The following is a 26,832-nucleotide window of genomic DNA, read 5'->3' as shown; positions in this document are numbered from 1 at the left end:
TCGTTCCCAGATCCCGCGCTGAAAAGAAGCTTCCCTACTCGTACATGAAGTGTGCAGCAAACATTGGCTCATGGGATACTACATGCGCTTGTAGCGAAAAGTTGAACAAAACTTGGGTATAAGCGCCAGAAAATGGTATGTTTTTGCACTTTTAAGATGCACATTCTTCATGTAACAGCTACAGAGTAACTTAAAGCTCCTTTCTGTTCTTTCTAGGCGTCAGGAGGATACCCTCCTTCCTCAGGAAACGGACCTGGAGGTGGTTATTCTGGGAACCCTCCGCCAGTTATGATGCCTGGAGGTTATCCGGTAAACTTGCTTTAGTTTTACCTTTATTCCTAGGAAGCTTGTTTAAAAGTGTCGTTTATGTAGCGATCATTCGATTTAAGTTCCAGAGTCGGAATATGCAGGGATCTCCAGTGAGAGTATGTGACACTTGTCGGCGTGCGTATTATTGTCTAAACTCAATTTCATGACAAGTGTGCGCGTGCAGACAGTGTGCGATTCACCCTGGTAATTACCAGCTTGAGATATTTATGTGGTGGTATGACTCGCGCGCATGATCAGAGTTCATAGTACAAATCAGAGTTTTATTATATAAAACAAATAGATTCAATCTTGCCCTGGGTCTGTTCAGTTATAGATCACAGAAGACGTCAAAATGTGGTAAGAACAACAGTGACCCACTCGCCTTGCGGCTCGTGGGCCACTTTTTTTGTTCTAACCACATTTTGACGTCATCTGTGATCTATAACTGAACAGACGCATGGCAAAATGGAATCTATTTGTTAAATGGAGCATGCGGCAAGTTTGGAGAGCATGAGAGAAGCGTATCACCTCGGGCAACTCTAGCTTCTTGAGTGCTCTCTAAAACTTCCCAAGTGCTCCATTTAACAAATAGATTCCATTTTGCCGTGCGTCTGTTCAGTTATAGATCACAGATGACGTCAAAATGTGGTATGAACAGAGAAGTGGCCCACGAGGCGCTAGCCGAGTGGGTCACTGATGTTCATACCACATTTTGACGTCTTCTGTGATCTATAACTGAACAGACCCACGGCAAAATGGAATCTATTTGTTTTATATATTAACACAAGACTTCAGCACACTTCAGTGTGAGCAATGCCGCCGTAAAGATGAGCTAAGTTGTTTTGATTTAACTATTAAGTTTTCGTTAACACGAAACACTGTTATAATCCGATTAATTAAATAAACAAAAAAATGGTCAATTGAAAGTCAATGAAAACTCTAACCTTTATTCCGATTTGGAAAGTTGTTCAAATCTGTAAACATAACCGAAGCGTTCAACCACAATTCGTTTGTTTCCCGTGGCGTCGTCCAATTGCACAACATCGGTCAAACTTTCATAAAGATTTCGGATAATTTCTCGAATAATTCACTGTCTTCTTCAAGCTTGTTTCGCCCAGTTAAATGCTTCGAAAGGTGAACGATGCTTGGCGTATTGTTTCTCACTGGACATTTGTAATTAAGCTGAACTTTTTTGCTTTGTTGTGGCCTCGCAAGTTTGAAAAACTTTGCCGACAACTCTGATCTGGACTATGAACTCTAATCACGCGCGCGAGTCACACCACCGCGTGACGTCATCCATGTGTCTGTACTCTGATAGATCATAAGTAAGAACCAATCAAAATGCGCGTAGAATTCAGGTTATTATATAAAACTCGATGGAGCACAGCTAAAAGCATGAACCAATTGTTTTATAACATTGCCGGTGGAATTGCGCATCAAAACCGGTCGCGGGGAAAAAACTGTGTTTATTGTGTGCAGTGTGAGAACATAAACTTAGCGGTCGAGTAATAAATTACACATGTACAAGTTTACACGATTCAATGGAGCAGTTTGTGTCAAATGGCTGATACATTGACTAAGTTTATACGGTGGCAGAGCGAAGGGAAAAAAGGACGAAAACAGCAAATACTGCTGTTGATTCTGAGGTTAGTTTTCGCTGAATTAAAATTAAAATGTTTACTCCCAAGTGGAAGAATACTAAAACAAAACAACCTCGAACAGCCGAACAGATTCCAAGGGTTAAAAGAGTCAAATAATTTGGTTCCATGCTTAGTTTTAAGAATTTTTGTGGACTGATTTTATTTGTAGTTGATGTAAATAAACATTTATTTTTGAAAACAGTAGTTGAATGAAGCGCCCGATGAAGTAAATTTTTCCCGAGCGGCAAAATCACAACAGAGCCGTAGACGCTTTGGTGTAATGCTTAAAACGCGAAAACTTTCGTCATGCAGCTAGTTTTTAGTGCCATCGAGCTGTTGTCATTCATGGTTGGCCCATTCTTCCACGTTAGGGCCATGAAAAAAATGATTTTCGTCCTTCGAGACTTGCTCGTAAGTTGTTGTTGTTTGAATGAAGAAAAGCACACAAACAACTTTGACGGCAAAATCAAATTTATTTTCTCTTTCGCTCTCCGTCTCGCTTACCTTGTAGCTTGTATCCTTGGAAAAATATTGAAAGGATTCACTTTTCATATTCCGAAGATAACCTGTCATCGCTTTCGCAAAACACAGCGTATGAGCTTTACTCAGTGAGATTTTCACTCGTCGATTACGTCATCAGCGTGCTCCGTCGGGATTTTGAACACGCTTATGTATACTGAATTTGATTGCGCGGCTCTGCTAGCTATGTTATAATAAAAGATAAGCAACAGGCTGTTACAGACTATCAAACATGAACAGTCTTACATTTTAAGTAAAAAAGGTGGCTATTTCTACTTTTGTCTTTAGAGGCAATGGAAATCTGCCTTTTGTCACCTTTTAAGTGCCTCACTTAAAAATATAGTGCTTGCAATCTCACAACAAATGTGTGGAAGTGAGCTTATACAGTGTTCTCCCTAGTTTTCAGCACAGCAGGTAAGAAAACTTTTTAAACCGGTGAAGAAATTCCAGTAAATCCCAGCCGTTTTCTAGTTTACCTACATGGAGCAGAATGTTGTCCAAATGCTGGTCGAATTTTATTTCATGACAACTTTATTCTGGCCTTACAGACCTCTTTCGCCTGCTATACAGCCTAAGAAAAATTGCATAAAATTACCCTCCGTTGTTTTAAGGGAATACATTTGCTGCCGCTTACATGACGTACTACTTGAAGAATCGACGGTCCTGTCTCGTCTTTGCTACGGATCGCTGCAGCTCTTTTTTTCTTTGCTTCGAATACAAAAGTTGTATTCTGAATGCTTCTTTTAACCTGTCGCCTGGATTTCGCTTTAAATACTTACGAACTTAATGAGAAGAATTTGAAAACGAAAGCTGCCTTTGTCTTCACCACGCGTCATCTACGGTCAACTAAGCAACTATCAACTATTTTCTGCATTTTGCATGCTTTTGAAAACTGAACTATTATATGTAAGTAATATCTCTCACTTCTGAAATTATTTTTACCTCTTTGCCTTTGTGATTGTTTTCATTTTCAACGGACAAAGTGAAAGGACAGCAAGGATTGCTCCCGCCTTATTGTGGAATCGATCGTGGAAACTGTGCAACAATAGATGTGCACTTGCCGAGAAGTGAGAAAGACCAGCAAAACTTGCTCTTTCTTCGATAGGTATCAGCCCTCAGTCATCAGAGATTCAGAAAGTGAAGGGAAATAAAGATTGTTGAATACTAGCACAAGTTCATAAATGAATATTGCATTTGTCGCTGTTTATTTTCAATCTGTTATTTTATATTTTCGATCATGACTACGAAGGTGAAACGAGTGGCGTTACTTTGTTATTTACCTGTTGAATTTTCAAGACTTCTAAGCGGTTTTAGGCGGTAAAGAGTCGTGTTACAAGCGGTAAATTTTACCGGTTACCGTCTGATAAGGAGAACACTGTTATAACACCTTTTTTCAACACAGGCCAATAAAAGGACTGAAACAAGTGAAACACAGTGATCTTAGAGTCAGTCTACTCACTAGTATGTTTGTTTAAGTTTGTGGGAAATTTTACTCCATAAATCTCAGTGCAAGTATTTGCTTCTCAGTAGGAATCCATCCATTTCATGGGAACATCAAATCAATTTGTGTCATTCGCTGTTTTCACCGTTCCCATAATACATCTTGTTTACCCCCCAAAATTTTTGCATAAGCATTGTTTTCAATTTCTCTTGGGATTTAAAATGATGTACAAGCGTCCCAAGAGAAATTGAAAACAATGCTTATGCAAAAAGTTTGGGGGGTAAATAAGATGTATTATGGGATCGTGAAAAGAGCGAATACAGAGTGACGAGAACAAAGCGAGACCAACATTGGTTGGCAAACTAGTGCCAGGTCCCTGTCATAGGTAGAGTAAATCTTACAAAGTGTCCAGCCCCCTATCCAACTGTTATTGTTTACAGCAATTAGGCTCTATCCCCCTCCCTTCAAGTCTTTAGTGGTCATCATGCTGATAATGCTTGGGAGTCATACATGTGGGCAATAAAAACTAAAATAAATGGACATAACATAACAGAACTAATTGTCTCTGATTGTCTAAAATTGTTCAGTGCACCCCAAGGCTCAGAGTTTCAGAAGGCCTTGGCCTTTCTTGTTATATAATCCATTTGCCACCACAAGGCTAAGGGGGAGCTTCTTTGCTAGAAGCTCAGGTGCAGGTGGCTTCTCAGTGGGTGTACATGTAGCTGTGCTCACAAGTGAAAGGATCAGTAATAGCTAGAGGTAGAATGGCTGGGGTGGGTGGTGGCTGGGTTGCCAGAGTAAGGTGGCATGGTGCCGGATGCCTACAAGAAAATGTCTGCCACCTACTTCACTCAAACTTCATTTGTTTTATAGCAAATACGAGGTCTTTTCCAGTTCCTTTTCCAGGTCTTTTCCAATTTGTTTTCAAAAAATTTATACCAACGTTTCTTTTGAATTGAAATGCACACTAATGGACCTTGCCTGTTGAGCAGCAAGGTAACTGGGACCTACATTAGGAATGCCTTCTGCCTCTTATGAGAGGAAGAAAGGCTCACTTTCACCCCCCACTTTTTCTAGCACACTGCAGGGCTGCAAATAACAGTCGGTCATCGGATATTGGCCGACCATGCTCATGTCTGACGAAATCCGAATTGTGGTTGGACATGATGAGCGAACAATTTTTTAACATAAATCATACCGGAAAGTGATAATTTGTAAGTGGCCTTTTGTTTTTGGTGATTTCGGACCACAATTTTGTTTTGTCTGACCAAGATGGTGTCTTTCAAGTGAAAAAATTATTTGCAGCCCTGCATTTTCCTTCCCCCAACTTCCTGCATCTATTGCTGTGACAGTTTCCTTGTAAAGAAGAGACGTGTAGTCAAGAACCACCAAACATGATATCCTTTGTTACCTACACTAACTATGATATTCATGTCAACACAGGTACCAGGAATGCCAGTGATGCCACCTGGGTATGGTCCACCTGGAATGCCCCCTTTTCAGCCTGTTGCCATGCCAACAGGCCAGCCAATTGGATATGTTCCTGGTAGCATGCCAGTGCTTCCAACTTCATATCCCCACCAGTTGACCCAACAGAATATAGCGCAGTCTGCGACAGCAGCATTTCAGCCAATACCAAATACTGGATCACCTATGATGATGAGTAAGTAAACTTAACATTGATAATTTAATGTACTGAGATTGAAATTGATTGAGATCTGTTTGACTTTTAAGAAAACCTAGTGAAAATAATTTGTCAATGGATATGACAAATGATAGGCTTATTCACATAAAAGCAAAACTGCATATGTGAATGTTTACTTTAACATCAGCATAGAATTTAGCACATCCGGCCCTTCTTGCAAAAGGTCTTGAGAACAGCAGACACGTAAAGTTTTTAAGAAAAACAACATTTTTTTGACGTAAAACAAATGATTTTGGCAGTGCTTTCAGTGAAAACCATATACATAGGTAAAGTCTGCGTTCAAGCCTAGTGGCCCATTAGGCGGGAGCTTATCCCAGTTTCCGTAGCATGAAGAGACTAGGAGTGTTTCCACTCCCTCTTGGATGGGATGTTAGTCCGTCACAGGGTTACCCTCCAAAATTAATTTGCCCATACCCATTTATACACCTGAGTGGAGAGAAGCACTATGAGGGTAAAGTGTCTTGCCCAGGAATGCAATGCAGTGCCCTGGCCAAAGCTTGAACCCAGACCGCTCAATCTGGAATCTAGCACACTAACCATTTGGTCACCCTGCCTCTCTCAAACCATATACATACCAAATACAAACTAACTCATCCACCCACCGTGGTGTTTTATAGTCTGTGCATACCATTTGTTTCTCAAAACTTTTTACAGAATGTTTTGACTGCAAAAAATATGTCATACAGTACGTCTGCAGTGTTTACACTGTATGCATATTGATTTACTTCCCATTTTTTTGTGCCTGACAAGTCAGGCTTATAAATTGTTTTGTGTAAATAGGCCTGTAGATTTCATACTGGCACATGTTACCATGTCCCACTTATTGCATGTATTATCTGCTGTCAACAGTTCCTTCAGCTGTGAGAGCACAGCAAGTCGCTGCTGTGGCACCTGGAGGTACCAACTCACCGTCAGTAGTGAAGCAGATTCAAGAACAAGAGAACAAACCAACAGACAGCCCAACACAGACCAGCAAACCTGAACAACAGCAGGATGAGAAGGACGGAGAAGTTAAGAAAGAGAAAAAGAAAGTGAAGAAACCTAAAACTCCCAAGGTAAGCTTAAGGTGGTTGGTAATGGTTTAAACATTCCCATCTTTGCCATTCTACTGCAGCTACAGTAATGTTGAGGGATAACATTAAGTACAAATGTTTATGCATGTAGATTTTACCAATAAAAAGAAATACAAATTTTATTAACACTCCCCATCAGGGCTTTTCAGTGCAAATTGTCTAGATTATATTAACAAATAACAGTAAACTGAAGTTGCTAAGCTTTAGAATCAAACGTTGTTGCCATGGCAATGCCAAAGGAGGTCATACATAGGTACTCTACTCTTAACCTTTTGCAGTGGCAGATCTAGGGGTGGGGCCCAGAGGGCCCAGGCCCCCAAGTTACCGTAAACACCCGCGTATAAGCCGCACCCGCAGATAAGCCGCACCCCGAGTTTAACAACTCAAATGTTGGAAAAAAAGTTTTTTGAAAGTAAATCAAAGAAAATCCAAAGTCGAGTCAAAAATCCAAAGTTGAATCTTTAGGAAGTTTTCTTCATCGAACGTAAACTCAATGAACATTGAAACAGAAAATACTTCAGTCTTACCCACAATTTGAGCTCTTTAATATAATGAAAACCAACTTTGACATATTATGGGTGATCTTTTTCTGGCATTTGTTGACAGGTATTTCTTCATTCAAGGCAATTTTTCCATAGATTTTTATGTCACAACAACAAGAACTTGCGTTTGCAGAACGTTCGTAGCTTAGTAACCAGGCATTTGATCGGACGCGAAATATGGGACTAGGGCGAGAACGTAAAGCAAAACAAGATGGCAATGGAGGCGTTCGGGTTTCGTGGCTATCATATTGACAAATTAAAGAGATTTGGGAGCCATCTATTGGAGATAAACTTGTTGCATAACGAGAGTTTCATAATCAGTTCGACAAATTTTCCATCAAAGTGCAAAATGAGAAAGAAACAATTGGCCATCAATGCCATCTTACTAGTGAATACTCATGGTATTTTCTCGCTCGTAAAAGTATCAATATTACTGTTAAAGTTATAGGCCATTGTCGACACTGCAAACAGTATAGGAGCTGTCAAACTTGCAAAAGCAATGACCGGTACTCTCTTGTAGTTTTATGTTATATTTATTTACATAATTTTCCATAAATTAGCATCAGTTAACGAAAATTTACGGCACCTTCCCCGGTTTCGAGCGAAAATTTTTGGAAAAAAGGTGCGGCTTATCTGCGGGTTTTTACGGTTTTTTTTAGGCCAAAGTGAGGCTCAAAGGGCAGAGAAAAAATTATTTTTGAGAGCATGCCCCCCTCTTATTCCAGGGTCTGGGTGATCAGTCCCCACACTTACCTGAAGGTCTGGATCTGCCACTGTTTTGTGGCTAGTTACTTAAAAACTATGTGCTGAAATTTTTTTGTTTTGACATATTTTTTGTCTAATAAGCATACGAAACATGCCATTTAGGGAAGGTGTAGAAATACTCCTTGTCACTTGATGCTACAAAAACCAGTTCAGACCTACATGTAACCTTACTACATTTATATGTTACATTGACTGGGTGTTGTTTTAATTTTAGAAGAAGACTCCATGGACAGAACACAAGGCACCTGATGGTAGAACTTACTTCTACAACACTGAAACTAAAGTTTCCACTTGGTCAAAACCAGCAGAACTGAAGACTGCTGGAGAGGTAGGAAACTCTGACAAACAGTTCTTGGAGTACTTCATTCTACATTTTGTACATGTTCATGACTTTGTTGTGCTTCGTTCATGGTCTGTAGTCACTGGCATCTCATTTTGTGGCATTTTTCAGGTTGAACTTGACTCATGTCCTTGGAAAGAACACAAAGCTGACACTGGTAGGATATATTACCACAATACAGAAACAAAAGAGTCAACTTGGACAATACCAAAGGAATTAGCAGAACTCAAGGGTAAGTTGAATGAACTTTTTTAACACTCTTCTAATTAATGATGATGCTTAGAGATGCAGTTTGTTTTCAAAGTTGAGTTATTTTATTCTTTTAGTTACTTTTTAAAAATTTTGTTATATTTATATACTATATTTCTATTTATTCATGTTATAATTCAATTTTGTGCATGTACATACATTGTTACTGAATAAATTATGACTATGACTGACCTTTTTATATACAATGAAAAGAATTGTAAGAAAAATGAGGGAACATAATAGAAGTCAAAATAGTTAATAGTAACTAATGGTGTCATGTTATGGTATATTTCAATTACAATTTTCTTATAATTTGTGTTGTTTACAGAACTGATCAAGCAAGAGCAAGAACAAGAGGAGTACGAAATTATTATATATGTTGTGGCTTAATTTTACCCTTGGTACAATTTGGTATTTTTCCTTTGTTCTGGTGTATGGTAATATATGACCATGAACATTAAACAAAGGAACATACCAAATTGAATTTGTACGAATGGTAAAATTGAACCACAACATAATTCTACAAAAACAATTTGTTTTAACATTTGGCAGTTGCATGTATGGTACATGTAACTTCCAATGTAAGATAAAACTGTTTGCCTTGTAATAAGGCATTCACTTTGTTCCTGCCAACCCCCCTCAATGACTTATAGCCAAAATGGCTGGTTCAGCTCAACATCCAGAAATATTAGGTATTTCAACCCTCCAAGTTTATTTTTTTCCTTAGTGGCCATTTGGCCACCAACTGCTCAAGTTTGGTTGCCAGTAAAAAATTTTAGTCGCTAAATTAAGCTCACGCTTTCAATCCTTCTTCTCAATTTTAGTCGCCAGGCTGGTGACTTTGGTTCCAATTTAGTGGCCAGCTCCAAAATTTTAGTCGCCATGGCGACTAAAATGGTCTTAACTTGGAGGGTTGTATTTTTAACAAGTGTGAAATTCTTGTTTACATGTACATGTACTTGTACACAACTACAGGGATGCAAATAATTTTTTTCACTTGAAAGGACATATGTCCTTCTAAGACACCATCTTGGTCGGACAAAACAATGTGGTCGAACAGATTTTTATTCATCATTGCCATAAAATGATTTATGATCAAAATTGTCCAGACACCATGTCCGACCACACTTGGGATTTTGTCGGATATGAGCAAATTTTGGTCAGCCAATGTCCGATGACTGACTGTTATTTGCAGCCCTGCAACTACATGTACAGTGGGTCCTCCTTTCTTATAACCCTCTCACTTATAATTAAATTTTGCTTTGCAAAAAGAGCTTGAAAAAAGTCCTGTCTGGTTGTTGGGACAAGTAGATCTTCTTGCCGGGCAAGTTATAATTAACCTGCGTTCAGTGGAGGGTTATCATCAGCACTCCCGCTTCCAAGGGGGTGGCTTTCCCGTTGCCGAACACTTCAACCTTCCCGACCACAATAACATCCAAGACATGCGAGTGTCCGTGGTAAGGAAAGTGAACGGAGGAACAGCAGTGCGTCAACGCGAAGAGAAACGGCTGATCTTCCAGCTGAAATCACTAGCCCGTGGTGGCTTGAACGTTGACTTTAAATTTTATTTATTTTTATTTTCCCTTAGGCTCGCGCGCGCAACACTTTTAAGCGCATCCACACCATTGTGCACGCAACAAATAACGTACATTGTATCAACGGCTTATTTTAGACTGAAGAAGGGATTTCCCCGAAACGTCTCTATTTTTGTCAATAACAAATAAGCACTTTTCTGAAAAAATAGTTTACACGAAAGTTATAATTATGCTCACTAGCCCAATGGGCAAAGGCCCAGGCAAGTGGTCTAACAACTAACAACTAATGCATGTGAAAAAGAAAACTTAATGAACATAATTATATTTTAATGGAGCACCTGACATCTACAACTGTGCCCACTCCAAGAACATTTTTTCCTGAATGTTTAAAAGAGAATTTGTCTGGAGTGGGATTTAAATCCATGGCCTCACATAATAGTCAGGTGTGATAACTACTACACCATTAGGACAGCCAGCAATCAAATGTTGTCAGTGTCGCCAGCATAGCTGTGCTAAAAGCTGTCCTGATGGTGTATTGAAGGGGCATGGGATGTAGGGATGTTGGTTCAAATTCCACTCAAGACTAAATTTTCCTTGATATTTTTTATCAGTAGATATAATTTATATAGAGGATAATACATGGTTGCACAGAGATATGAAATTTATCTTCGAGTGTTCAAATCAATAGCTCACGAGTGAGCGCAGTGAACGAGTGAGATATTGGCTTTGAACACAAGAAGATAAATTTCATATATCCAAGAAACCATGTATTATTTTGTTTATTATATAAACCTTCTAATTACGATGTTTTTGACGAATTTCCGACCATTCCGAAGATTTCTGAAGATTTTCAAAATGTTGTCCGAAGGTCGTACGAATGATTCCGAACATTATTTTTCCTAACTTTTTCAAAAATTTCCAAACTTTTCAGAAGATTGCCGAGGAAGATTCGAAGATGTTTCGACTTAATATAGATAAAATTTGGCTCATTGAGCATTGAATCATGGCAAACTCTGCGAGCTGATTGGTCAAAAATGATATCACACGTGTGGATATCATTTTTATCCACACGTGTGATACAATTTTTCTTGATCTGCTACCATTCGCTAAAACACGGCAGTTTACAATGTATATAATAAAATGTATTTTTATAGTTCACTTCTTTCTTTCTTTGCATGTTTTAGAGAGGAGGAGGAATCTGAAGATGAAGATGAAGAGGACAATAAAGAAAATGGTGAAACAGATGGCAAAAAAACTGCTGAGGGAACAACTCAAGATTATCCCATGGCAAGGTCTGTTCACGAATGAGAATTTCCATTATAATGACTTTGTAACATTAACCCAGCAAGGTTCTTTGAAAGCAAGCATTTTTGTTTCAATGAACACTTAAAAACATGCAGGATATTATATATGCAGGCCAGATATTACGCAAGATAGATTTGGATTATTTATTTTTATGCCTGATACCTGGAAGGTAAACTGCTCCTTTTGAATACATTTACGTCTTAGTTAAAATTGTATTTATATAACAGCAAGTGCTAGACTGAGTATTTATACCATGTTATATTGTTTCTCCTTATAACCAAAAGAGATTCATCAGCACCTCATTTCTTTATGTTAAAGTTCATACAACAGTCATGTTTCTAACAATTTGTTATAATCTTCATTAGACGTATAAACTTTGCTGTGTTCTACACACGTATTACCTTATTGTTACATATTTTCGCGGGACTTAATTTTCGCGATTTTTCGCGATTGTCAAAAATTCGCGAAATTAAAGACCCGCTAAAAAAGGTTCTCGCGAAAAATAACGACGCGAACTTTAATACCCTTTTATATAATTTGTTATAACTAATCAAAGTTTCGGTCAGTTTACTACACAATTATCTTGGGACAGTCGTCAAACTAGCTCAACTTACAAAGGAACATGTCAAACTGTTTTAAGCTTCGTTTTGTGATATGGTTTTATTCAGTGTCATTGGAAACTATTGCTGTGGAAAATTAAAATCAGTTGTCTCAATTTTGACTCTTGCTGTTTGTTAATGCAGACCAGTATTTCAACAATTTTCGCGAAATTTAGTTCCTTTAATTGTATTTATTCGGCCAAATCGCGAAATTTAAGTCCCGCAAAATACGCCCGTTCCATTTTCGCGAAATTAAGCTCCCGCGAAAATAAGTAACAAGGTAGAAATCGGCAAAACTGATTGGTTCTCCCATTGTTTTCTATTCGCCAATACAACACGGTTGTGCATGCGCTGCTCTGTAAAGGGGCAATATTCTTGATTTTTGGCTTAAAAGTACATAAAATTGTGGGTTTTTGACTGCAATCTTTTAGAGTTTCTGCTAAAACAATTACACCCCTTGCCCTCGTTTTCTATGAATGGTAGTTAACAAGGCGGTCGCTAACAGAAAATGCGGCTAATAGTTTGTTGTTGTTAACTATTTTCTATGTACATGATCTCTACAGTGCAGTGAATATAAGTGAGGCTCCAGCTGTTGCCACAGTGGAAAAGAAAGAGTATGTTTATGAAACAAAGGAGGAAGCTAAACAAGCTTTCAAGGAACTCCTCAGAGAAAAGGTACGTTATCTCTCATTGTTATAATTTCAACTGTAACTTATAGATTGCATTGAATGGTGATTTTATTTGGCTCTGCAGGGCTCGAGACTAACGGTAGCCAACTAGCCAAAGGCTACTAAAATTTAGGTTTTGGCTACCAGGTTTATCATTCCTACTAGCCATTTGGCTAGTGAAAAACTCGGAAAAGTCAACTGTTCTTGATAGAAATCAATATACCTGACAAGTGAAAGATTACTTTTGGCTAGTAAGATCTGACATGTCACTGGCCAGTAAACCAGTGAGTTAAAAAATTAGTCTCGAGCCCTGCTCTGACAAGGAGGCAGCCAGTTTTCTTGGTCTGCACTGTATGCTAACGGAAGACCAACCAACACTTATGAAGTAAAAATCAAGCTAGCTTTTGAGTGATTAGGGGAAAGAAGTCTGGAAGCTGCAGTACAAAACTTTGTTATCCTTCTGTGCTTAGTACATTAGTGTGGTTAATGAGGACCAGTAGACTGATTCACAATTATATTTCAAAAACTCATTATACATACATACATAAACTTTATTTGAAATCGGATTGTAAATAGCACTATGGTGCTAGTATCTCCGAATAACATACACTAATCTTAAGCTGTATAAAATTTAAAAAAAAAATTATCTATAAAAGCGAAGATCGTCAATTTGTTCTTAAAGGTTTTGACTTTTTTTGTTTAAACACGGAAATGGTTTCAGCCTTCCGTGTACTGTCTGGTAGTTTGTTCCATACTTTTGGGGCAAGATGATGGAAGGAGCAAATACCAAAGGTTTCTGTCCTAACGGCAGGTGGTTTCAGTTTGGCAAAGCCGTAAGAAAATGGGAACCAGCATCACACATCTGTAGACAAGATCGCAAATTGGACAGTGCGGCAAGAGAAGAGGATAAAATTTGCCACTACCTGAAGAAGGACAATAAAACTGCCTGAAATGCCGTATTTTAAAAACATTTTAACCACAGAGAAACCCGTTGTTTCTACATACATTTCTAATGGCTGTTTATTGAAGTTACTGTATTAGAAGTAGGATATCATTATTCTGCTGTAGTTGTTTATCATTTATTATTGACTTAACTTTTTTTGTTAAATACAGGAGGTTCCATCTAATTCCACATGGGATAATGCCATGAGAATGATTGTTAATGATCCCAGATATGGAGCATTAAAGAAGATGAATGAGAAGAAACAAGCATTCAATGAATACAAAACTAAAAGAGCTAATGAGGAAAAGGTAGGACATATTTGCAACGTTGTTTTAGAGCAATTTTTTGTACTTACATTTATGAATATGTAGTGCAAAGAAGTATGATACCTTACATGGTTGTTCAAGTTTGGTTTGTTTGTGATTTTACCACATGTAGACGTAGTGCAATCTGATGAAGAGTATTTCCCTGTTTTTCATATTGAAAAACTACATGTAAAGCCTGGGCCAAACAAGGATGAGAGTTAATGAGAGTTCAAAACTCTCACTCTCGTTTGGCATGGAACTCTCATGCACTCTCATTGACTCCTCATGTGCTCTCTTGCGCTCTCATCGGCTTTGAACGATTTCAAATTTTTCATGAGAGTCAATGAGAGTTTCCTGTCATTTGGCCCAAGTTGATAATAGTCGATGACAGTTGATGTAAACTCTAATGAGAGTCAACTCTCAACAACTCTCATCCTCGTTTGGCTCGGATTTGATGTTGTCAGCAATTGAACTTACAACATGTAAAAATTCTTCTCAAATCATGTTGATTTTTTGTGGTTTCTTTGTGGAAAATACCTCAGAAAGTTCTTATCAGGGCTTACTACAGTCGAAGCTCTCTTAACGGACACTCTCGTAAGCGGACAGCTCTACTTACGGCCGCCTGGTTTGAAACCCCGTTTTTAACTCCCATACAAACTCTGTATTTTTACATTCTCGTAAACGGACATTCCCGTAAGCGGCCGCGGACACTTTCAGAGATAACGAGTTAGACTTTTTTCTTTGTTTTTGAGCTCCCGTAAGCGGACACCCCAAAGAAAATCCTATTAAAAACCTCTGTGTCTTGTTCTTACCAATCAACTTTACATCGCCGTTCGTCACAATGATTTTAAAGTAATTACAGTAACATATTTCAATGTTTGTTTTGTCGTCATCCACGTCCGGTTACATTTCGACTTACACTTACGGCAAGCTCCTGTAAGCGGCCATTTATCCCTTACACCTCTAGTGGCCGCTTATGAGAACCATTCTCGTAAGCGGCCAGCTCCAGTTACGGACGCTTTTTTCGCATCCCGAGGGTGTCCGCTTACGAGAGCTTCGACTGTATACATTGTACATCCAAACTGTTTTATACTTGTGTGTCTCTGACAGGAGGAACAAAGAGCAAAGGCAAAACAGGCTCGAGAAGATTTGCGTAGCTTCCTGGAAAATCACAAGAAAATGCACTCATCAGTTCGGTGGCGTAGAGCTGGTGAAATGTTCCAGGGAGAACCTGTTTGGGAAGCTGTTCATGAAAGAGACAGGAAGGATGTCTTTGAGGATGTGGTGTTCTTCCTGGCAAAGAAGGAAAAGGAAGAGGAGAAAGAACAACGAACACACAACAGAAAGCTCATGTTAACAGTGTACAGTACCATGCCTGCTATTACTTACAGGACTACTTGGGTTGAGGTGAGCTCGCTATGAGAACATTCCTTGTTTATCTTGGGGTTCAATTCCCCTCTAGCTCTCTTGAGTCTTTTCTTCATGAGATATTAACGCACCAAAATACTTTCCTTGTGGCATCCCGGCACGCATTCACAACCGTAAATTTATCTTTTTAGCAATATCAAAATGGATTTTCTCAAGAAATAATAGAAATATCGAAAAAGCCTCACACACTTTGTTAGCACATCAACCTCCTGAGTGATATAGTCCAGTTTGTTTGGATGTCGGGGGTAGCACAAAGGCTGGTAATTCAGTGAAACAAACACTGTCAGTTTTGTATTTAAAGGCTTGCGTGTGCTTACAAAAACAAAAACAGTTAAAAAGATTAATATTTTCGGAATCTATATTTTATAAGCTTTACAGTGATATATAGTTTTATGTGGTTTCTATTTAAGTAGTGTGTGTAAATAGTTTTTCCCAGAAGGCACCCTATTTTGTTGACAGTAATCTTAAGTGTGGGCCATGGGAAGTCATGGAAAATGGTATTGATTGTACAAAATAAATTAGGCAGGTTATTTTTTGTGAAGAAAGGGGTAAAAACGTACCCGAAATCAAGATAATTTTTGAAAATTTCCAAGAAAAGTGGTCAAATCTAGGTCATCAAAACCTTTAAAAAGTCATGGAAAGTCATGGAATTTCAAAGGCTCAAAAGAGTACGAATCCTGACTGAGGCAATAACATATTTCTGTGGATTTGTTTGAACAGGCCTTGCAGATGCTTAAGGAGCACCCAACTTATAAAGATGACGAGGAAATCCGAGGTCAGTATTTTGAACTACTGTACATTATGTCCACAAGAAAGCTGACATTGCAGTAGTAACTGATTCACTAGCCACGCCATCTTGTCATAGCATAATGTTTAGCAGAGAGATGTTGAGTATTTTTCAACGGTATTAGGATCTTTTTCCAACTTCTACAATCAGAACTAGTTAAAGTTTTTGTCATTTTTTGGCCATTTAGATTGTGAAAAAGAAGACATGTTGATATCATTTGAGGATCACATCAGAGCTCTGGAACAAGAGGAAGAAGAGGAGAAACAGAGGGAGAAGAACCGAGTTAAACGACAACAGAGAAAAAACAGGGAAGGATTCCTGGTGAGTAAATGATTGCCTTATTATTTAGGGTGGTTAATAAAGCTGCTTGGTTAAGGCCCTGCCAGGGGGGGGATCCCGTGTCGCTTGTCTAAAATTTAAATGTCCCGTGTCGCTATTTTATCGCACTTCCCATTGCAGTTGTTAGTTGAATTGAAGGAAAATTATCTTGTCCTTGTTGGAATTTAAGTTTTTCCAAAAGGGTTGTCGTTTGTCGCGATTTTATTTTATGTGCTGTCGCTACTTTCTGGGCCGTGTCGCTTGTCGGAATTAACCCTGGCAGGGCCCTTTGGTTTGGTGGTGGGGGTGGGCTTAACGGAAGGAGGGCACAAAATCAAATTTTACAGGTATGACATGGTGGCCTAGTTGTCAGTACATTAGACAGGTAAAAAGGGTTGTGGTTCTTTTGTGTTGTTGTTCCAGAATTTTTACTCCTTGGCCAGCTGTTTAGTATGCAGATAATTCCCCATGTGTCTGCAAACGTTTTGTTTTAAAAAATTATTTTAGCACATAGTTTATTCTTACTAGTGGTTGCACCTTACCTCTCAATGATAGCAATGAAAGAAACATTCTTGAAGTGTTAGTATTTTTTTTTCTTTTTTGGTCTTGAGTGTAAATTCATAGCTTCATATACATGTATGTGTTTCTATTCACCACAGGTATTGCTGGATGAGCTGCACAAGAGAGGCAAACTTCACTCAATGTCTCTGTGGGTTGACTTGTATCCAACCATCAGTAACGATGTGCGCTTTAAAAATATGCTGGGCCAACCTGGTCAGTTGATGTTAAGTGTTTTGTTAAGTTACATGTTCACATAAAGGCACTTATTAAGCTACTACGAGAACGAATGGGTGAATGATTTTTTTCCAGCCAATATGTACTCATCATTGTCTGATGAAGACAAGCAGAATTGTGCCAGTCGAATGGTCAGATCTACACCTCAAAGCAATTCTATCTATAACTGTTCGTCTTTTCTATCTTACTGTATGATGAACAATAGTTGCCACATCTTAAATGGCATATTTATTTATTTACTTCCAACAGGTTCAACTCCATTAGACCTTTTCAAGTTCTATGTGGAAGACCTAAAGGCCAGATTCAGTGAAGAAAAGAAAATAATAAAAGAAATATTAAAGGTAAGCTCTAGATGTGCGTTACTATCATTAATTTATTTTGTGCTTTTAAGGCATGTTGACTGCAAAACCTATTTACTTTCCAATCCTCTATAAAGCTCCCACTTGTTGGAGCAAGAAATTTGTTAAGTCCTTCCTCTCTCTCTCTCTCCTTTTCCATCCTTTTCCTTAACAACCAAAGCAAAAAACAACAGACTGCATTTTAACGGCACCAATGTGGGCACAATTTAACACACTGTACAGTACTTGCAAGCTTTGGAGAATAACTATCAATACTTGACTCAATGACAATCATAATTAATTATGAATATAACACTTCATTGACCAAAGTATGGTCCAAAAAAGTAAGTGGTTAACTGTTAACCTACTGGCATTTTGCTATATTTTATAACCCCACCCCCCTTCCACTGTCAAACATGCATGAAATAAATAAGCTCTGGTATGTAAGTGATGTAAGTGGAAGCACCCAAGTTTTTCTTGAAGCCAAAATGCAAGGGAAAGACACTGCTGTGGGACATTGAACTGTTGGCACCTTTAGAAAGTTCTTTCAAATAAATAAATGTCATAAAATAGTCAAAAAATATTTACATTTCTTCACAGGATCATGATTACACAGTTGATGTGAACACTGGCTTCAGTGAGTTTAACGACCTTGTGAAAGGAGATCACAGAAGTGATACATTGGACCCTGGGAACATTAAAATGACTTTCAACCATGTAAGTTCAAATCTGTGCCAACTGTTTTTTCAGCAGATCCTGGAGAAAAGTACCTTAAGAGTTGTCAATTCTTAAAGGGCAATTATAAGCCATTTTCGCATTGCCTTTTACCTCAGTTTTGAAACAAGTCCTGGTGCACAACCCTTCAATGTTATGGAAACGAGTTTTGACAATGAACATGCAAGTAAAATTCATTTCCGTATGAAAGGATGTACATCAAGACTCGTTATGAAACAGAGGAGAAAGCATCTTGAAAATGGCCTATGAGGAAACTAGTGAACTTGCATGAAGCATTTTGATATACAGTGTAGCTGTTTGAACTCTTGGAAAATTGTCACTTCACCTTGACCCTGCCAATGTATGTCAATCTTGCTTGGCAACATCCCTAGTCACTGAAGCAGGCTTTATAAATTTTGCACACCTGACTGTTTTTATGCAAAGAAAGCACAGGACTTGATTTATAAGGTAAAGGTAGAGTCCTTTTCATCCCTAAGGGTCAGAGGAGTGAGTGGGTTTAATGAGCAACTGGGCCGTTGTTCAAAGCACGATTAAGGGTGCGTTTCTTTGGGAAAAATCCAAATCCGGATTCTTGATCCAAAAACGGATTTTGCGTTTCTTTACCTATATCCGAAAATGGATTAATCTTGGATCAATGATCTGAAGAATCCACACTTCGAGTGGATACATCAGATCATATCTGAATCCGGATTTTTAGGATTCATGATCCGTGCGTTTCTTTGGGAAAGGATTCGAAAAAAGTACCTTGGCCCAGCAGTCTTTGCTGTGAAAATACAGGTTCGCTCTTTGTAAACACTGCCATACGGAAAGTTTTAGGCGGTTATTTCGATCAAAATACAAAAATATTTCACGATAAAAGGAAACGGTAGCTTCAGATAGGCATGTAGTATCAATTTAAATGGGATACAGGTTTTCTAGAACAGCCACTGTGTGCCTACGGAAGTTGTATCCTTTTGAAATTGTCACGAGTTAAATTTGCACTGATCATTTCGCAATCATTCCGGCTTCGCTTTCAGATGCTTTCTCGGCACATTGTGCTTAACGCTAAAGAAGATCTACTTCGACGTGTGGTTTTTGTAAAAGATTTTGTATGCTTAAATTATTTTAGCTAGGATACATTCGACGAAAAATAAATTTGTGCTGATATTTTATGTTCTATGCGAAATGTGTTTACGGGGTTGTCATGGCAAAAAATCCGTTTTCGGATTCTTCGTTTCTTTGGGAGCAAAGTATCCGTGTGATCTGAGATCAATGATCCAATTTTGGATTTTCCCAAAGAAACGCACCCTAAGCTAATCCAGGATTAGCGTGAAATTTGATTTCAATTTTATAACATTTCGTTGAGGTTTTCTGTTAACATTTTCTGTCCCCAGCTTTGACGTTGACCAATCTCAAACTTAACAAAACATTAGCTATGGAAACCTTTTAAAACAAGAGAAATTAAAATCTTAATCATTTTTTAATCCTGGGTTAGCGTTAATCGTCTTTCGAACAACGCGGCCCTGCATTGTAAGGAATAATGTACTCCATCTGGATAAGGTGCTCTTCCATTGCACGTCTCCACCCCTCGGGCCTACCTAACATTTTGCCAGGTTGTCCTTACAACTGACCAGTACCCATCAATACTCCTGGGTGAAGGTAGACACAATCAGAATGTAATGCCTTGTCCAAGAACACAAACCCAAGTGACCCCAGCCAGGGCTTGAACCTGCTGTACGCATTAACCACTAGCTTAAGGTAACTCCCACAGAACTTGATTTGTGATAGCCTCTATTTTGTTTGTTTCTGTGGCAGCTTATTGAAAAAGCTGAAGCAAGAGAAAAAGAAAGAATGAAAAAAGAGGAAAGAGAGGTAAGACTTTCAAATCATCATAACACTGTTAATGTGTACTTTTGTTATAATCTTTTTGAATCAATTCAATAAATTGAGTATTCAAATTTTACCGGAGTGTAATATTTGACTTAAATCTCCTATGTCTCTGGCAGAGTGAAGTAATTGAGGCCTCCAAAAGTGAAACAGCTATTTTATCAAACTACTTTCCTTGTTGTTCTTGTAGTTTTCTTATAATATGCATGAATTATTTCTTGTTTCTTGTTCATCTTTTAGCAAAGAAGAAGAGAGAGTGCCTTTAAACAACTGCTAAAATCTTGTAGCCCAGCGATTGAAGAAAATTCAACTTGGGAAGAGGTAAGTCCTGAAGGATTGTTTATTAACCTCTTGCTAATTTTGTCACTGCCTGTAACTGGTGAAACAGTGGACAAATGCAAGGCAACCGAACCGGCTCGGAACAGAATGGAAGAACAAAAGTGCTACTGATAAAGATAAGATGTTCTACATGACACGAGCATGGGACAAAGAAAAATTCTGTGTCCCCGACGGGAATCGAACCCATGGCCTCCCAGAATACCGGTTGGGCGCTCAATTACGCCTAAATTAAGTTCTATTCTCTCCCTAACCAGAGCACTGAAATTAAGGTTCTCTTCTTGAGCAAGCACATTTAAAGGGACTGTGTCATGGCTGAGTTAAGTCTAATATTTATTAAGTTTCGCCGAATACCCGTTAATGTTAGCAAAGAAATTACTTCAATGGATCTAAATGACGAGACCATAGCTTCATTACAGACAGATAATGTCTCCCTTGTTCTTAGATCTGGCTAAAATCCGCGGATCCATTAAACCTTCTACATCCTTATAAACAAGGGTTTTTTGGGTCATCAAGTCATTCCTGTAGGTCTACTTGTTGCACCATCTTTCATCCAGGAAAGATTGTGCGATGAGGAAAGAGAAAATCTCTCGACTCGTTAGTCACTTACACCAGGACTTCAAACGTGATTTAAATGTCTCATTTTACAGGTGAGAGGAAGACTCGAAGAGGATCCTGCCTTTACAGCAGTCACAGTGGAATCTGAGCGAATAAGGATTTTCAATGAACACATTAGTTCACTTGAAGTGGGTAGTGTTGATTACTTTTGCTGCATTCTCTGCTTTGCTGTTCATTGCTATTAGCAAAACATACCACCAGTAATTTCTCACAGCATAGTACATACTTACATTAACACTACTTACAGATACGAAACTGTCACATAACTGTTTACGTCTACTTAGAATAACATTCAGCTCAGTTCTGCTGTGCTGTGATCCAGTTTTCTTAGCTCCGTTCCATTTTCACGTGTACTGGCAGCTGTCTGACACTTTATTTGCTCTGGCTTTTCTTTAGGCGTGTACACACAATCATTCAAAATCACACAAGAAAGCCAAGAAGGCCAAGAAACACAGGAAAAGGTCGAGATCTCGTTCACCCAGTGGGGTAAGTTACATGTACAACCACGTCTTATTTGTCCTGAAAAAAATCAAACCTTACTCTAAATAATAATTTTTGTTATTATTATTTAGTAATTTTTGTTACTATTTGTTTCTGAGAATCGCAAATTCCAGATGTTAGAATTTCCCTGTGAACCATATGTTTTCAAAATACTTTTCATTCCCTGCTTGAAGAAGTTAAAAAGAAGGGAATGTCCATTCCACGAGGTCGAGCGACGAGTTCAGATTTGAGTTCTGAGTTCTAACTTTGAGTATAAACTGTATTCTCCTTGACCTGAAAGTGGTAAGCTTTCATTTGTACATGAGTGTTACACTTAATATTAATGTTTACACTGAAATTAGTTAGATAGGAACTAGATAGATAGAAACTTCATTAAAATGTTATAAACCACCTAGCTTGGAAAAAATCCGCCCACTAATACGGGGACATAAAAATTAGTTTAAAAATATGCTTCAAATCCTTATAGTATTTTATCCAGGGTGCAATAGTAGTAACAGACATGAAAATTATACACTTTAAGAAGAGGTTCGGGACTTAAACATTCGTGGGTATGATATAGTTTAAGTTGCAGCTGTTATTTGGGTTGGTCAATGGAGAGAAACATTGCATGGCGACCCAATTAGAGGCTGCCTAGTACACTAGGTAAAAAGCTGGTTTTCTTTGTCCTCCATGCACAGGAATCTTCTCAATCTGATGAAGAGCACCCCAAAGAAAAGACATCGTCACACAAAAAGAAACGTCACAAGCGGTCACGCTCCAAGTCACCAGAGTCATCTGCCTCAGAATCAGGTTAGCGTGACTAGTAATGTCAATTGCATGACTTAAAAATGTCACGCAAAAGTTTTTCAGTGGTATTGACTTAGTTATGATTATCATTCCGCTTACTGTTGTTTACTTGGCTTATTTCAGAACCAGAAAAAGAAAGTAGTTCAACGAAAAAGAAAAAGCACAAGAAGGTGAGATATTTGTTGCTTCCCTTTAACACCCAGAGTAAGCATGCAATTTCTCTTCATTGTTTCCTGACATTTATTATGAATCTTCCTGGGAGAAATAATTTAGATTTTCGTCGGAAAAATCGATGTTACTTACAATCACACGGGGTCAGGCAAAAACGTTGTGAAGGTTCCCTATTTTCCTCCTCCCCTCACCCCTATATGTAATGTTGTGGTATACCAAAGACTTAGGTCACACCATTTTGTTCACCATACTCAGACTTCAACATTGATTTTTTTTTTTTTTTTTTTGGGGGGGGGGGGGGAGAGGTGGCTCTTAAACAACTCAGTTTTGCTATAATTTAGACATGTTTAAAAAATATTGCAATCAAAGGGTTTTTAAAAACCTTTTCAACTACCTTTGTCCTTGGTTGTAGGGCCAGTCAATAGGAGGCAATTTCTAAATGAAACAGTTACACAGAATGCTCGGTTGTGGCTAATAGTTGTGCTGCTAATTTCAACATAATGAAACATAAATGATATTTGGTGGCTTATTATATTCCTTTCGCGTGCTAACACCTTGTTGTTTTTTGATGATATATCCCGTTTCTCGGACTGACGGTTTATTTTGCCTTATTGGTTTCAGAAATCAAAGAAGAAGCGGCAACGATCGGTAAGTCATGATCTGGGTGGGATCCGAATCAAGAAAAGAAATATTTTGCTTATTAAAAGTCTCAGGTTAGAAAATCACAAAGTTGTCTTGGATACAAGGTATAACTTTTCTTCTCTCGTCTTTTAGCCTTCTGAGGAATCTGAGGGGGAAAGATACAACAGAGAAAAGGAGGACAAGGAGAAAGACAGAGACCGGCGTGATCGAGACAAAGATCGAGAAAAAGAAAAAGAAGCAGACCGCAGCAGGGAGGGAGAGAAGGACAGGGAACGTGACAGGGAGAAAGAAAGGGACTACAGAGAGAAGGACCGAGACAAAGACAGGGACAGAGATAGAGACAGGGAAAAGGACCGGGACAAAGAGAGGGACAAAGATAGAGAACCTGAAAAAACGAAGGAGAAGTCCAAGAAATCTCAGGATAAGGTGCTGACACGAACACCTTGATGATCTGTCTTCATTTTTCTCAATCTTTACCACAGGTCCCGTGCAAGAACCTCACCGAGAGGGAGAGAGAAATTGATGATTTTGACAGCGGAAGGAAGTACTCGTCATTGGGCCGTCTTGCTGTTTCTAATCAGGCCATCTTGACGTTTCAAAGGGCGACATTTCAATTTCTAAAAAAATTCAAAGTTAAAACGTTTGGGAAAACAAGTTGTAGTCGAAATCACATGTCCAAGAATTGACTTAGCCTGTGGTTCTCGGCTGTTGCTAAGTAACATAATGACGTGTTCATAGCAACAAACTAACTTTACATTTAGAGGGGTGCCCTTGATTGCACTTCCCACCCCACCCAAAAAATTAAACTGGGGACCCAAACGAGCAGGTCAAAGAGGATTTCTATAAAACGGCACTTCGTCCCTCTCAACAACCAACAACAAAAAAAACCAGCGAGGATGAGCTGGGGGAGACTGGTCAAACCAGTTTGAGTTTCAGACTGTTTCTTTTAGTTTTGTTTGTTTGTTTGTTTGTTTGTTTGTTTGCTTTTCTCTTTGGAAAGAGAGATTCCGTCCAAACGGTGGTTTCAGTCCAACGGGGTTAATCTGGTCCAGATATATTTGAAAAAAAGAGAACGTTTATTTTTCATTAAAGATGGTTTCCAGTTTTGTTTACCCTTCTAAATTGGGCTAACATCATTTGTAAGAAATTGTATATTTATAAAAAGATGGATTTATCTTTATATAAGTTTGTGAAAGACTTGTAATTTATTTTTTGAATTATCTTCCCGTTCTTGTTTCATCTCAATGTGCTTGTAACACCTGTTTTTTTGTGGAATTAAAGCACTGTTAAATTTGTTTTGTGATTTCTCTGTTGGAAAGCTTCTTCTTTTGTTTGTTGTGTCGTTTTGTAGTTAACAACTTTCCAAATGTAAGTTGTATCCTCTTAACACAAGAATTGGGTCAGTTTTTTAAGGCATCAGGGACCATAATGGCATCACATAGTCGAGGCAATTCACAATTAGCAAGTTTTCAGCTGTAAAGAAAGTCCGCTATGGGGATAATCACTCTAAGTCAATTGCAAAAAACCTTAACCTTTTTAGTTATAAAGGACAGCTTGTATAATCCTGTCTCTCTACACGTAAAAGATATGAATCTTCCTTTGTTTTCCTTTGGATTACCTGGTAAACTCGTGTATTTTATTGGCCTCAGTTATGGTACCAGTTAGTCACCTGCTGTTGCATAGTAACTGAAGAAGAATTAGTCACATGTAGCCCTGTTTTAGCTCGTTATTTACACATGTTAATATTAAGTCGTGGAAAAAAAAACCGTTGTTAAACTACCGATCATAAATGCAACAATGTAACTAACTTGTTAAGAGCTGTAAAGTGACTCACTTTAGGCCTTTTTATACATGGTTGAAAACAACTGTGCCTCCCTCGATAAACTGATATGTCACAATGTACAAACAATTTTAAAGCGATAAAACAGAACTGTTAGTTTGTTGTCAACTTATTAGGTAAGTGAGAACAAAGGGTTGGTGGACTGATGGCTCGTTTGCTGTTTTCTCTTCCAGACCGGATGGGACACAACCTCGAGTGAGAGCGAAAGTGAATTGGAAAGCAGACGAAGAGCCCTCCTGAAACAACTTGGTGCTGCCGGAGAAGATCACTAAACAATAGTTCCGCCAACTTTCGAAAGCAAATGAAACATTCGCTTTGTGTGCAAAACGGTTTTTCGCAACCTCTTCTGTGATTGGTAGATTTCTTGTGAAATTTAGACGCCCGTTCCAATTGGTTACCTTAATTTAAACCGTGCTTGTGATTGGTTGTTTTCTCTACTGCCTAAAAGTTTTCTGCTCATTGGTTTTTGAATTGTTTGAAATGTTCACGTGACATAATCCTGATATTCCTTATATGGAATGTATTCTTTATATATGCCAATCACGGAGGCTCGTATGAGAAATCGTTTACCAGGGGCTAAACCATTAGCACAACCAATTCCGCAGCGTAGGATTATTGGAAGCAATAAATACAGTGTATAAACAATACGTCCGATTTTTAGCCAACCGGCGAACACAAGAAAAAACTGGTTTTTCGAGTAGACCGAGCCGTATTTTTTTTTTATCGTATCCTATTTTCAGACCTGGAATCGTACCACTTCTAAGTGGACAAAATCTTAGGGTCAACACCCGCAGAATTTCCGACGCTATCCGTCCAATGAGACAGCCGATGCAGTTCATCAACTGTGACGACATCTCGTCTTCATGTCGCCGGTGACGTCATGGTACTAAACAACGTCTCGAACGATGACCCATGTGTTGTTATAGTCGCTTTCCTTTGTAGAGTAGTCAGTAGTCACCCTATTCTTTTCCCAAAAGGCCGCGATCCTTTTGTTCAGCATCAAGAATAACGACTTCTGGCCGGTTCTGATGTTTTAAACATGGACAGAGTACTTATTTTCGATTGATAGCCAATCAGATTTGAGCGGAGGTCCAAAATCGCGACTTTTCAAATAAGGACCAGCCAAAGCTCGTTCTTGGTGCTGACCTCTGGGACGACAATGAGTCACTTCCTTTTGTGTCGCCAAAAGAAAAAAGAAGAATGTCGCGTCGAAACATGTTAGTATATAATGGCCTTGTACAAACCAAGAGTAAATTTTACATTGTTAGCTAGTGTCCGTAGCGTTGCTGTCATGACCTTGAGATGCATGTGGGATTGTGCAGTTTATTCATAGTTCATTAAACGTGTTCATAACTTGAATATACTGGGGATTTTGGTGACAGGCTTGTAGTTGAGGCTTACACTACAGGCACAATCAAGTATGCGAACTATTTTAGCCCTTCTTGTTACTCGAGCATTTGCCACGACTTACTTGTGACGGCAAAGCTGACATCACAATTGTCATGAATTCTGTTGACTCTGATCAGCTGTACGTTGACATTAAATGCATATGCACAGGTCAATACGGGATCTGACCTCTGGGCTGTTTGAAAACTGAGGCAGTTACAATCACAAAGGTCTTACAAATGTTGCACCAGACAAAAAATGATCGGAAACGTTTGTATGGCCTTCGAACAAGAATCGGAGAATCTTCGGAAATTTTCGGTCTAGAAATGCTCAATAAACAAAAAGGT

The 26,832-nt window shown here is 38.6% G+C and overlaps 2 protein-coding genes across 3 annotated transcripts in view; one reads left to right on the top strand and one right to left on the bottom strand.

Annotated features, from left to right (window-relative positions):
* The window catches only part of LOC144643725 (tachykinin-like peptides receptor 99D), a 140,252-nt gene that overhangs the window by 11,891 nt on the left and 101,529 nt on the right, over positions 1-26,832 (bottom strand). The window lies entirely within an intron of this gene.
* Positions 5-26,458, top strand: LOC144643706 (pre-mRNA-processing factor 40 homolog B-like). 2 transcript variants are annotated; one of them, XM_078503036.1, is made up of 25 exons: positions 5-135; positions 217-309; positions 5,353-5,572; positions 6,464-6,669; positions 8,212-8,322; positions 8,446-8,566; positions 8,912-8,942; positions 11,303-11,410; positions 12,586-12,697; positions 13,804-13,941; positions 15,049-15,345; positions 16,087-16,141; positions 16,341-16,474; positions 17,131-17,245; positions 17,516-17,607; positions 18,205-18,321; positions 20,134-20,190; positions 20,446-20,526; positions 21,192-21,287; positions 21,556-21,645; positions 22,338-22,449; positions 22,570-22,616; positions 23,239-23,265; positions 23,392-23,685; positions 25,273-26,458. In XM_078503036.1, the coding sequence occupies exons 1-25, from the start codon at positions 133-135 to the stop codon at positions 25,369-25,371; spliced, it is 2,856 nt and encodes a 951-aa protein (XP_078359162.1). In that variant the 5' UTR covers positions 5-132; the 3' UTR covers positions 25,372-26,458. The 2 variants fall into 2 exon arrangements, with proteins under 2 accessions (XP_078359162.1, XP_078359161.1); XM_078503035.1 differs by having other exon boundaries at positions 8,209-8,322.

Source organism: Oculina patagonica, chromosome 2, assembly GCF_052425735.1.
Source record: "Oculina patagonica isolate OP01 chromosome 2, crgOcupat, whole genome shotgun sequence".
In the NCBI taxonomy this organism is placed as follows: Eukaryota; Metazoa; Cnidaria; class Anthozoa; order Scleractinia; family Oculinidae; genus Oculina; species Oculina patagonica.
Note: the sequence above shows the minus strand (reverse complement) of the source record. Positions and strands in the feature narration are given on the sequence as shown.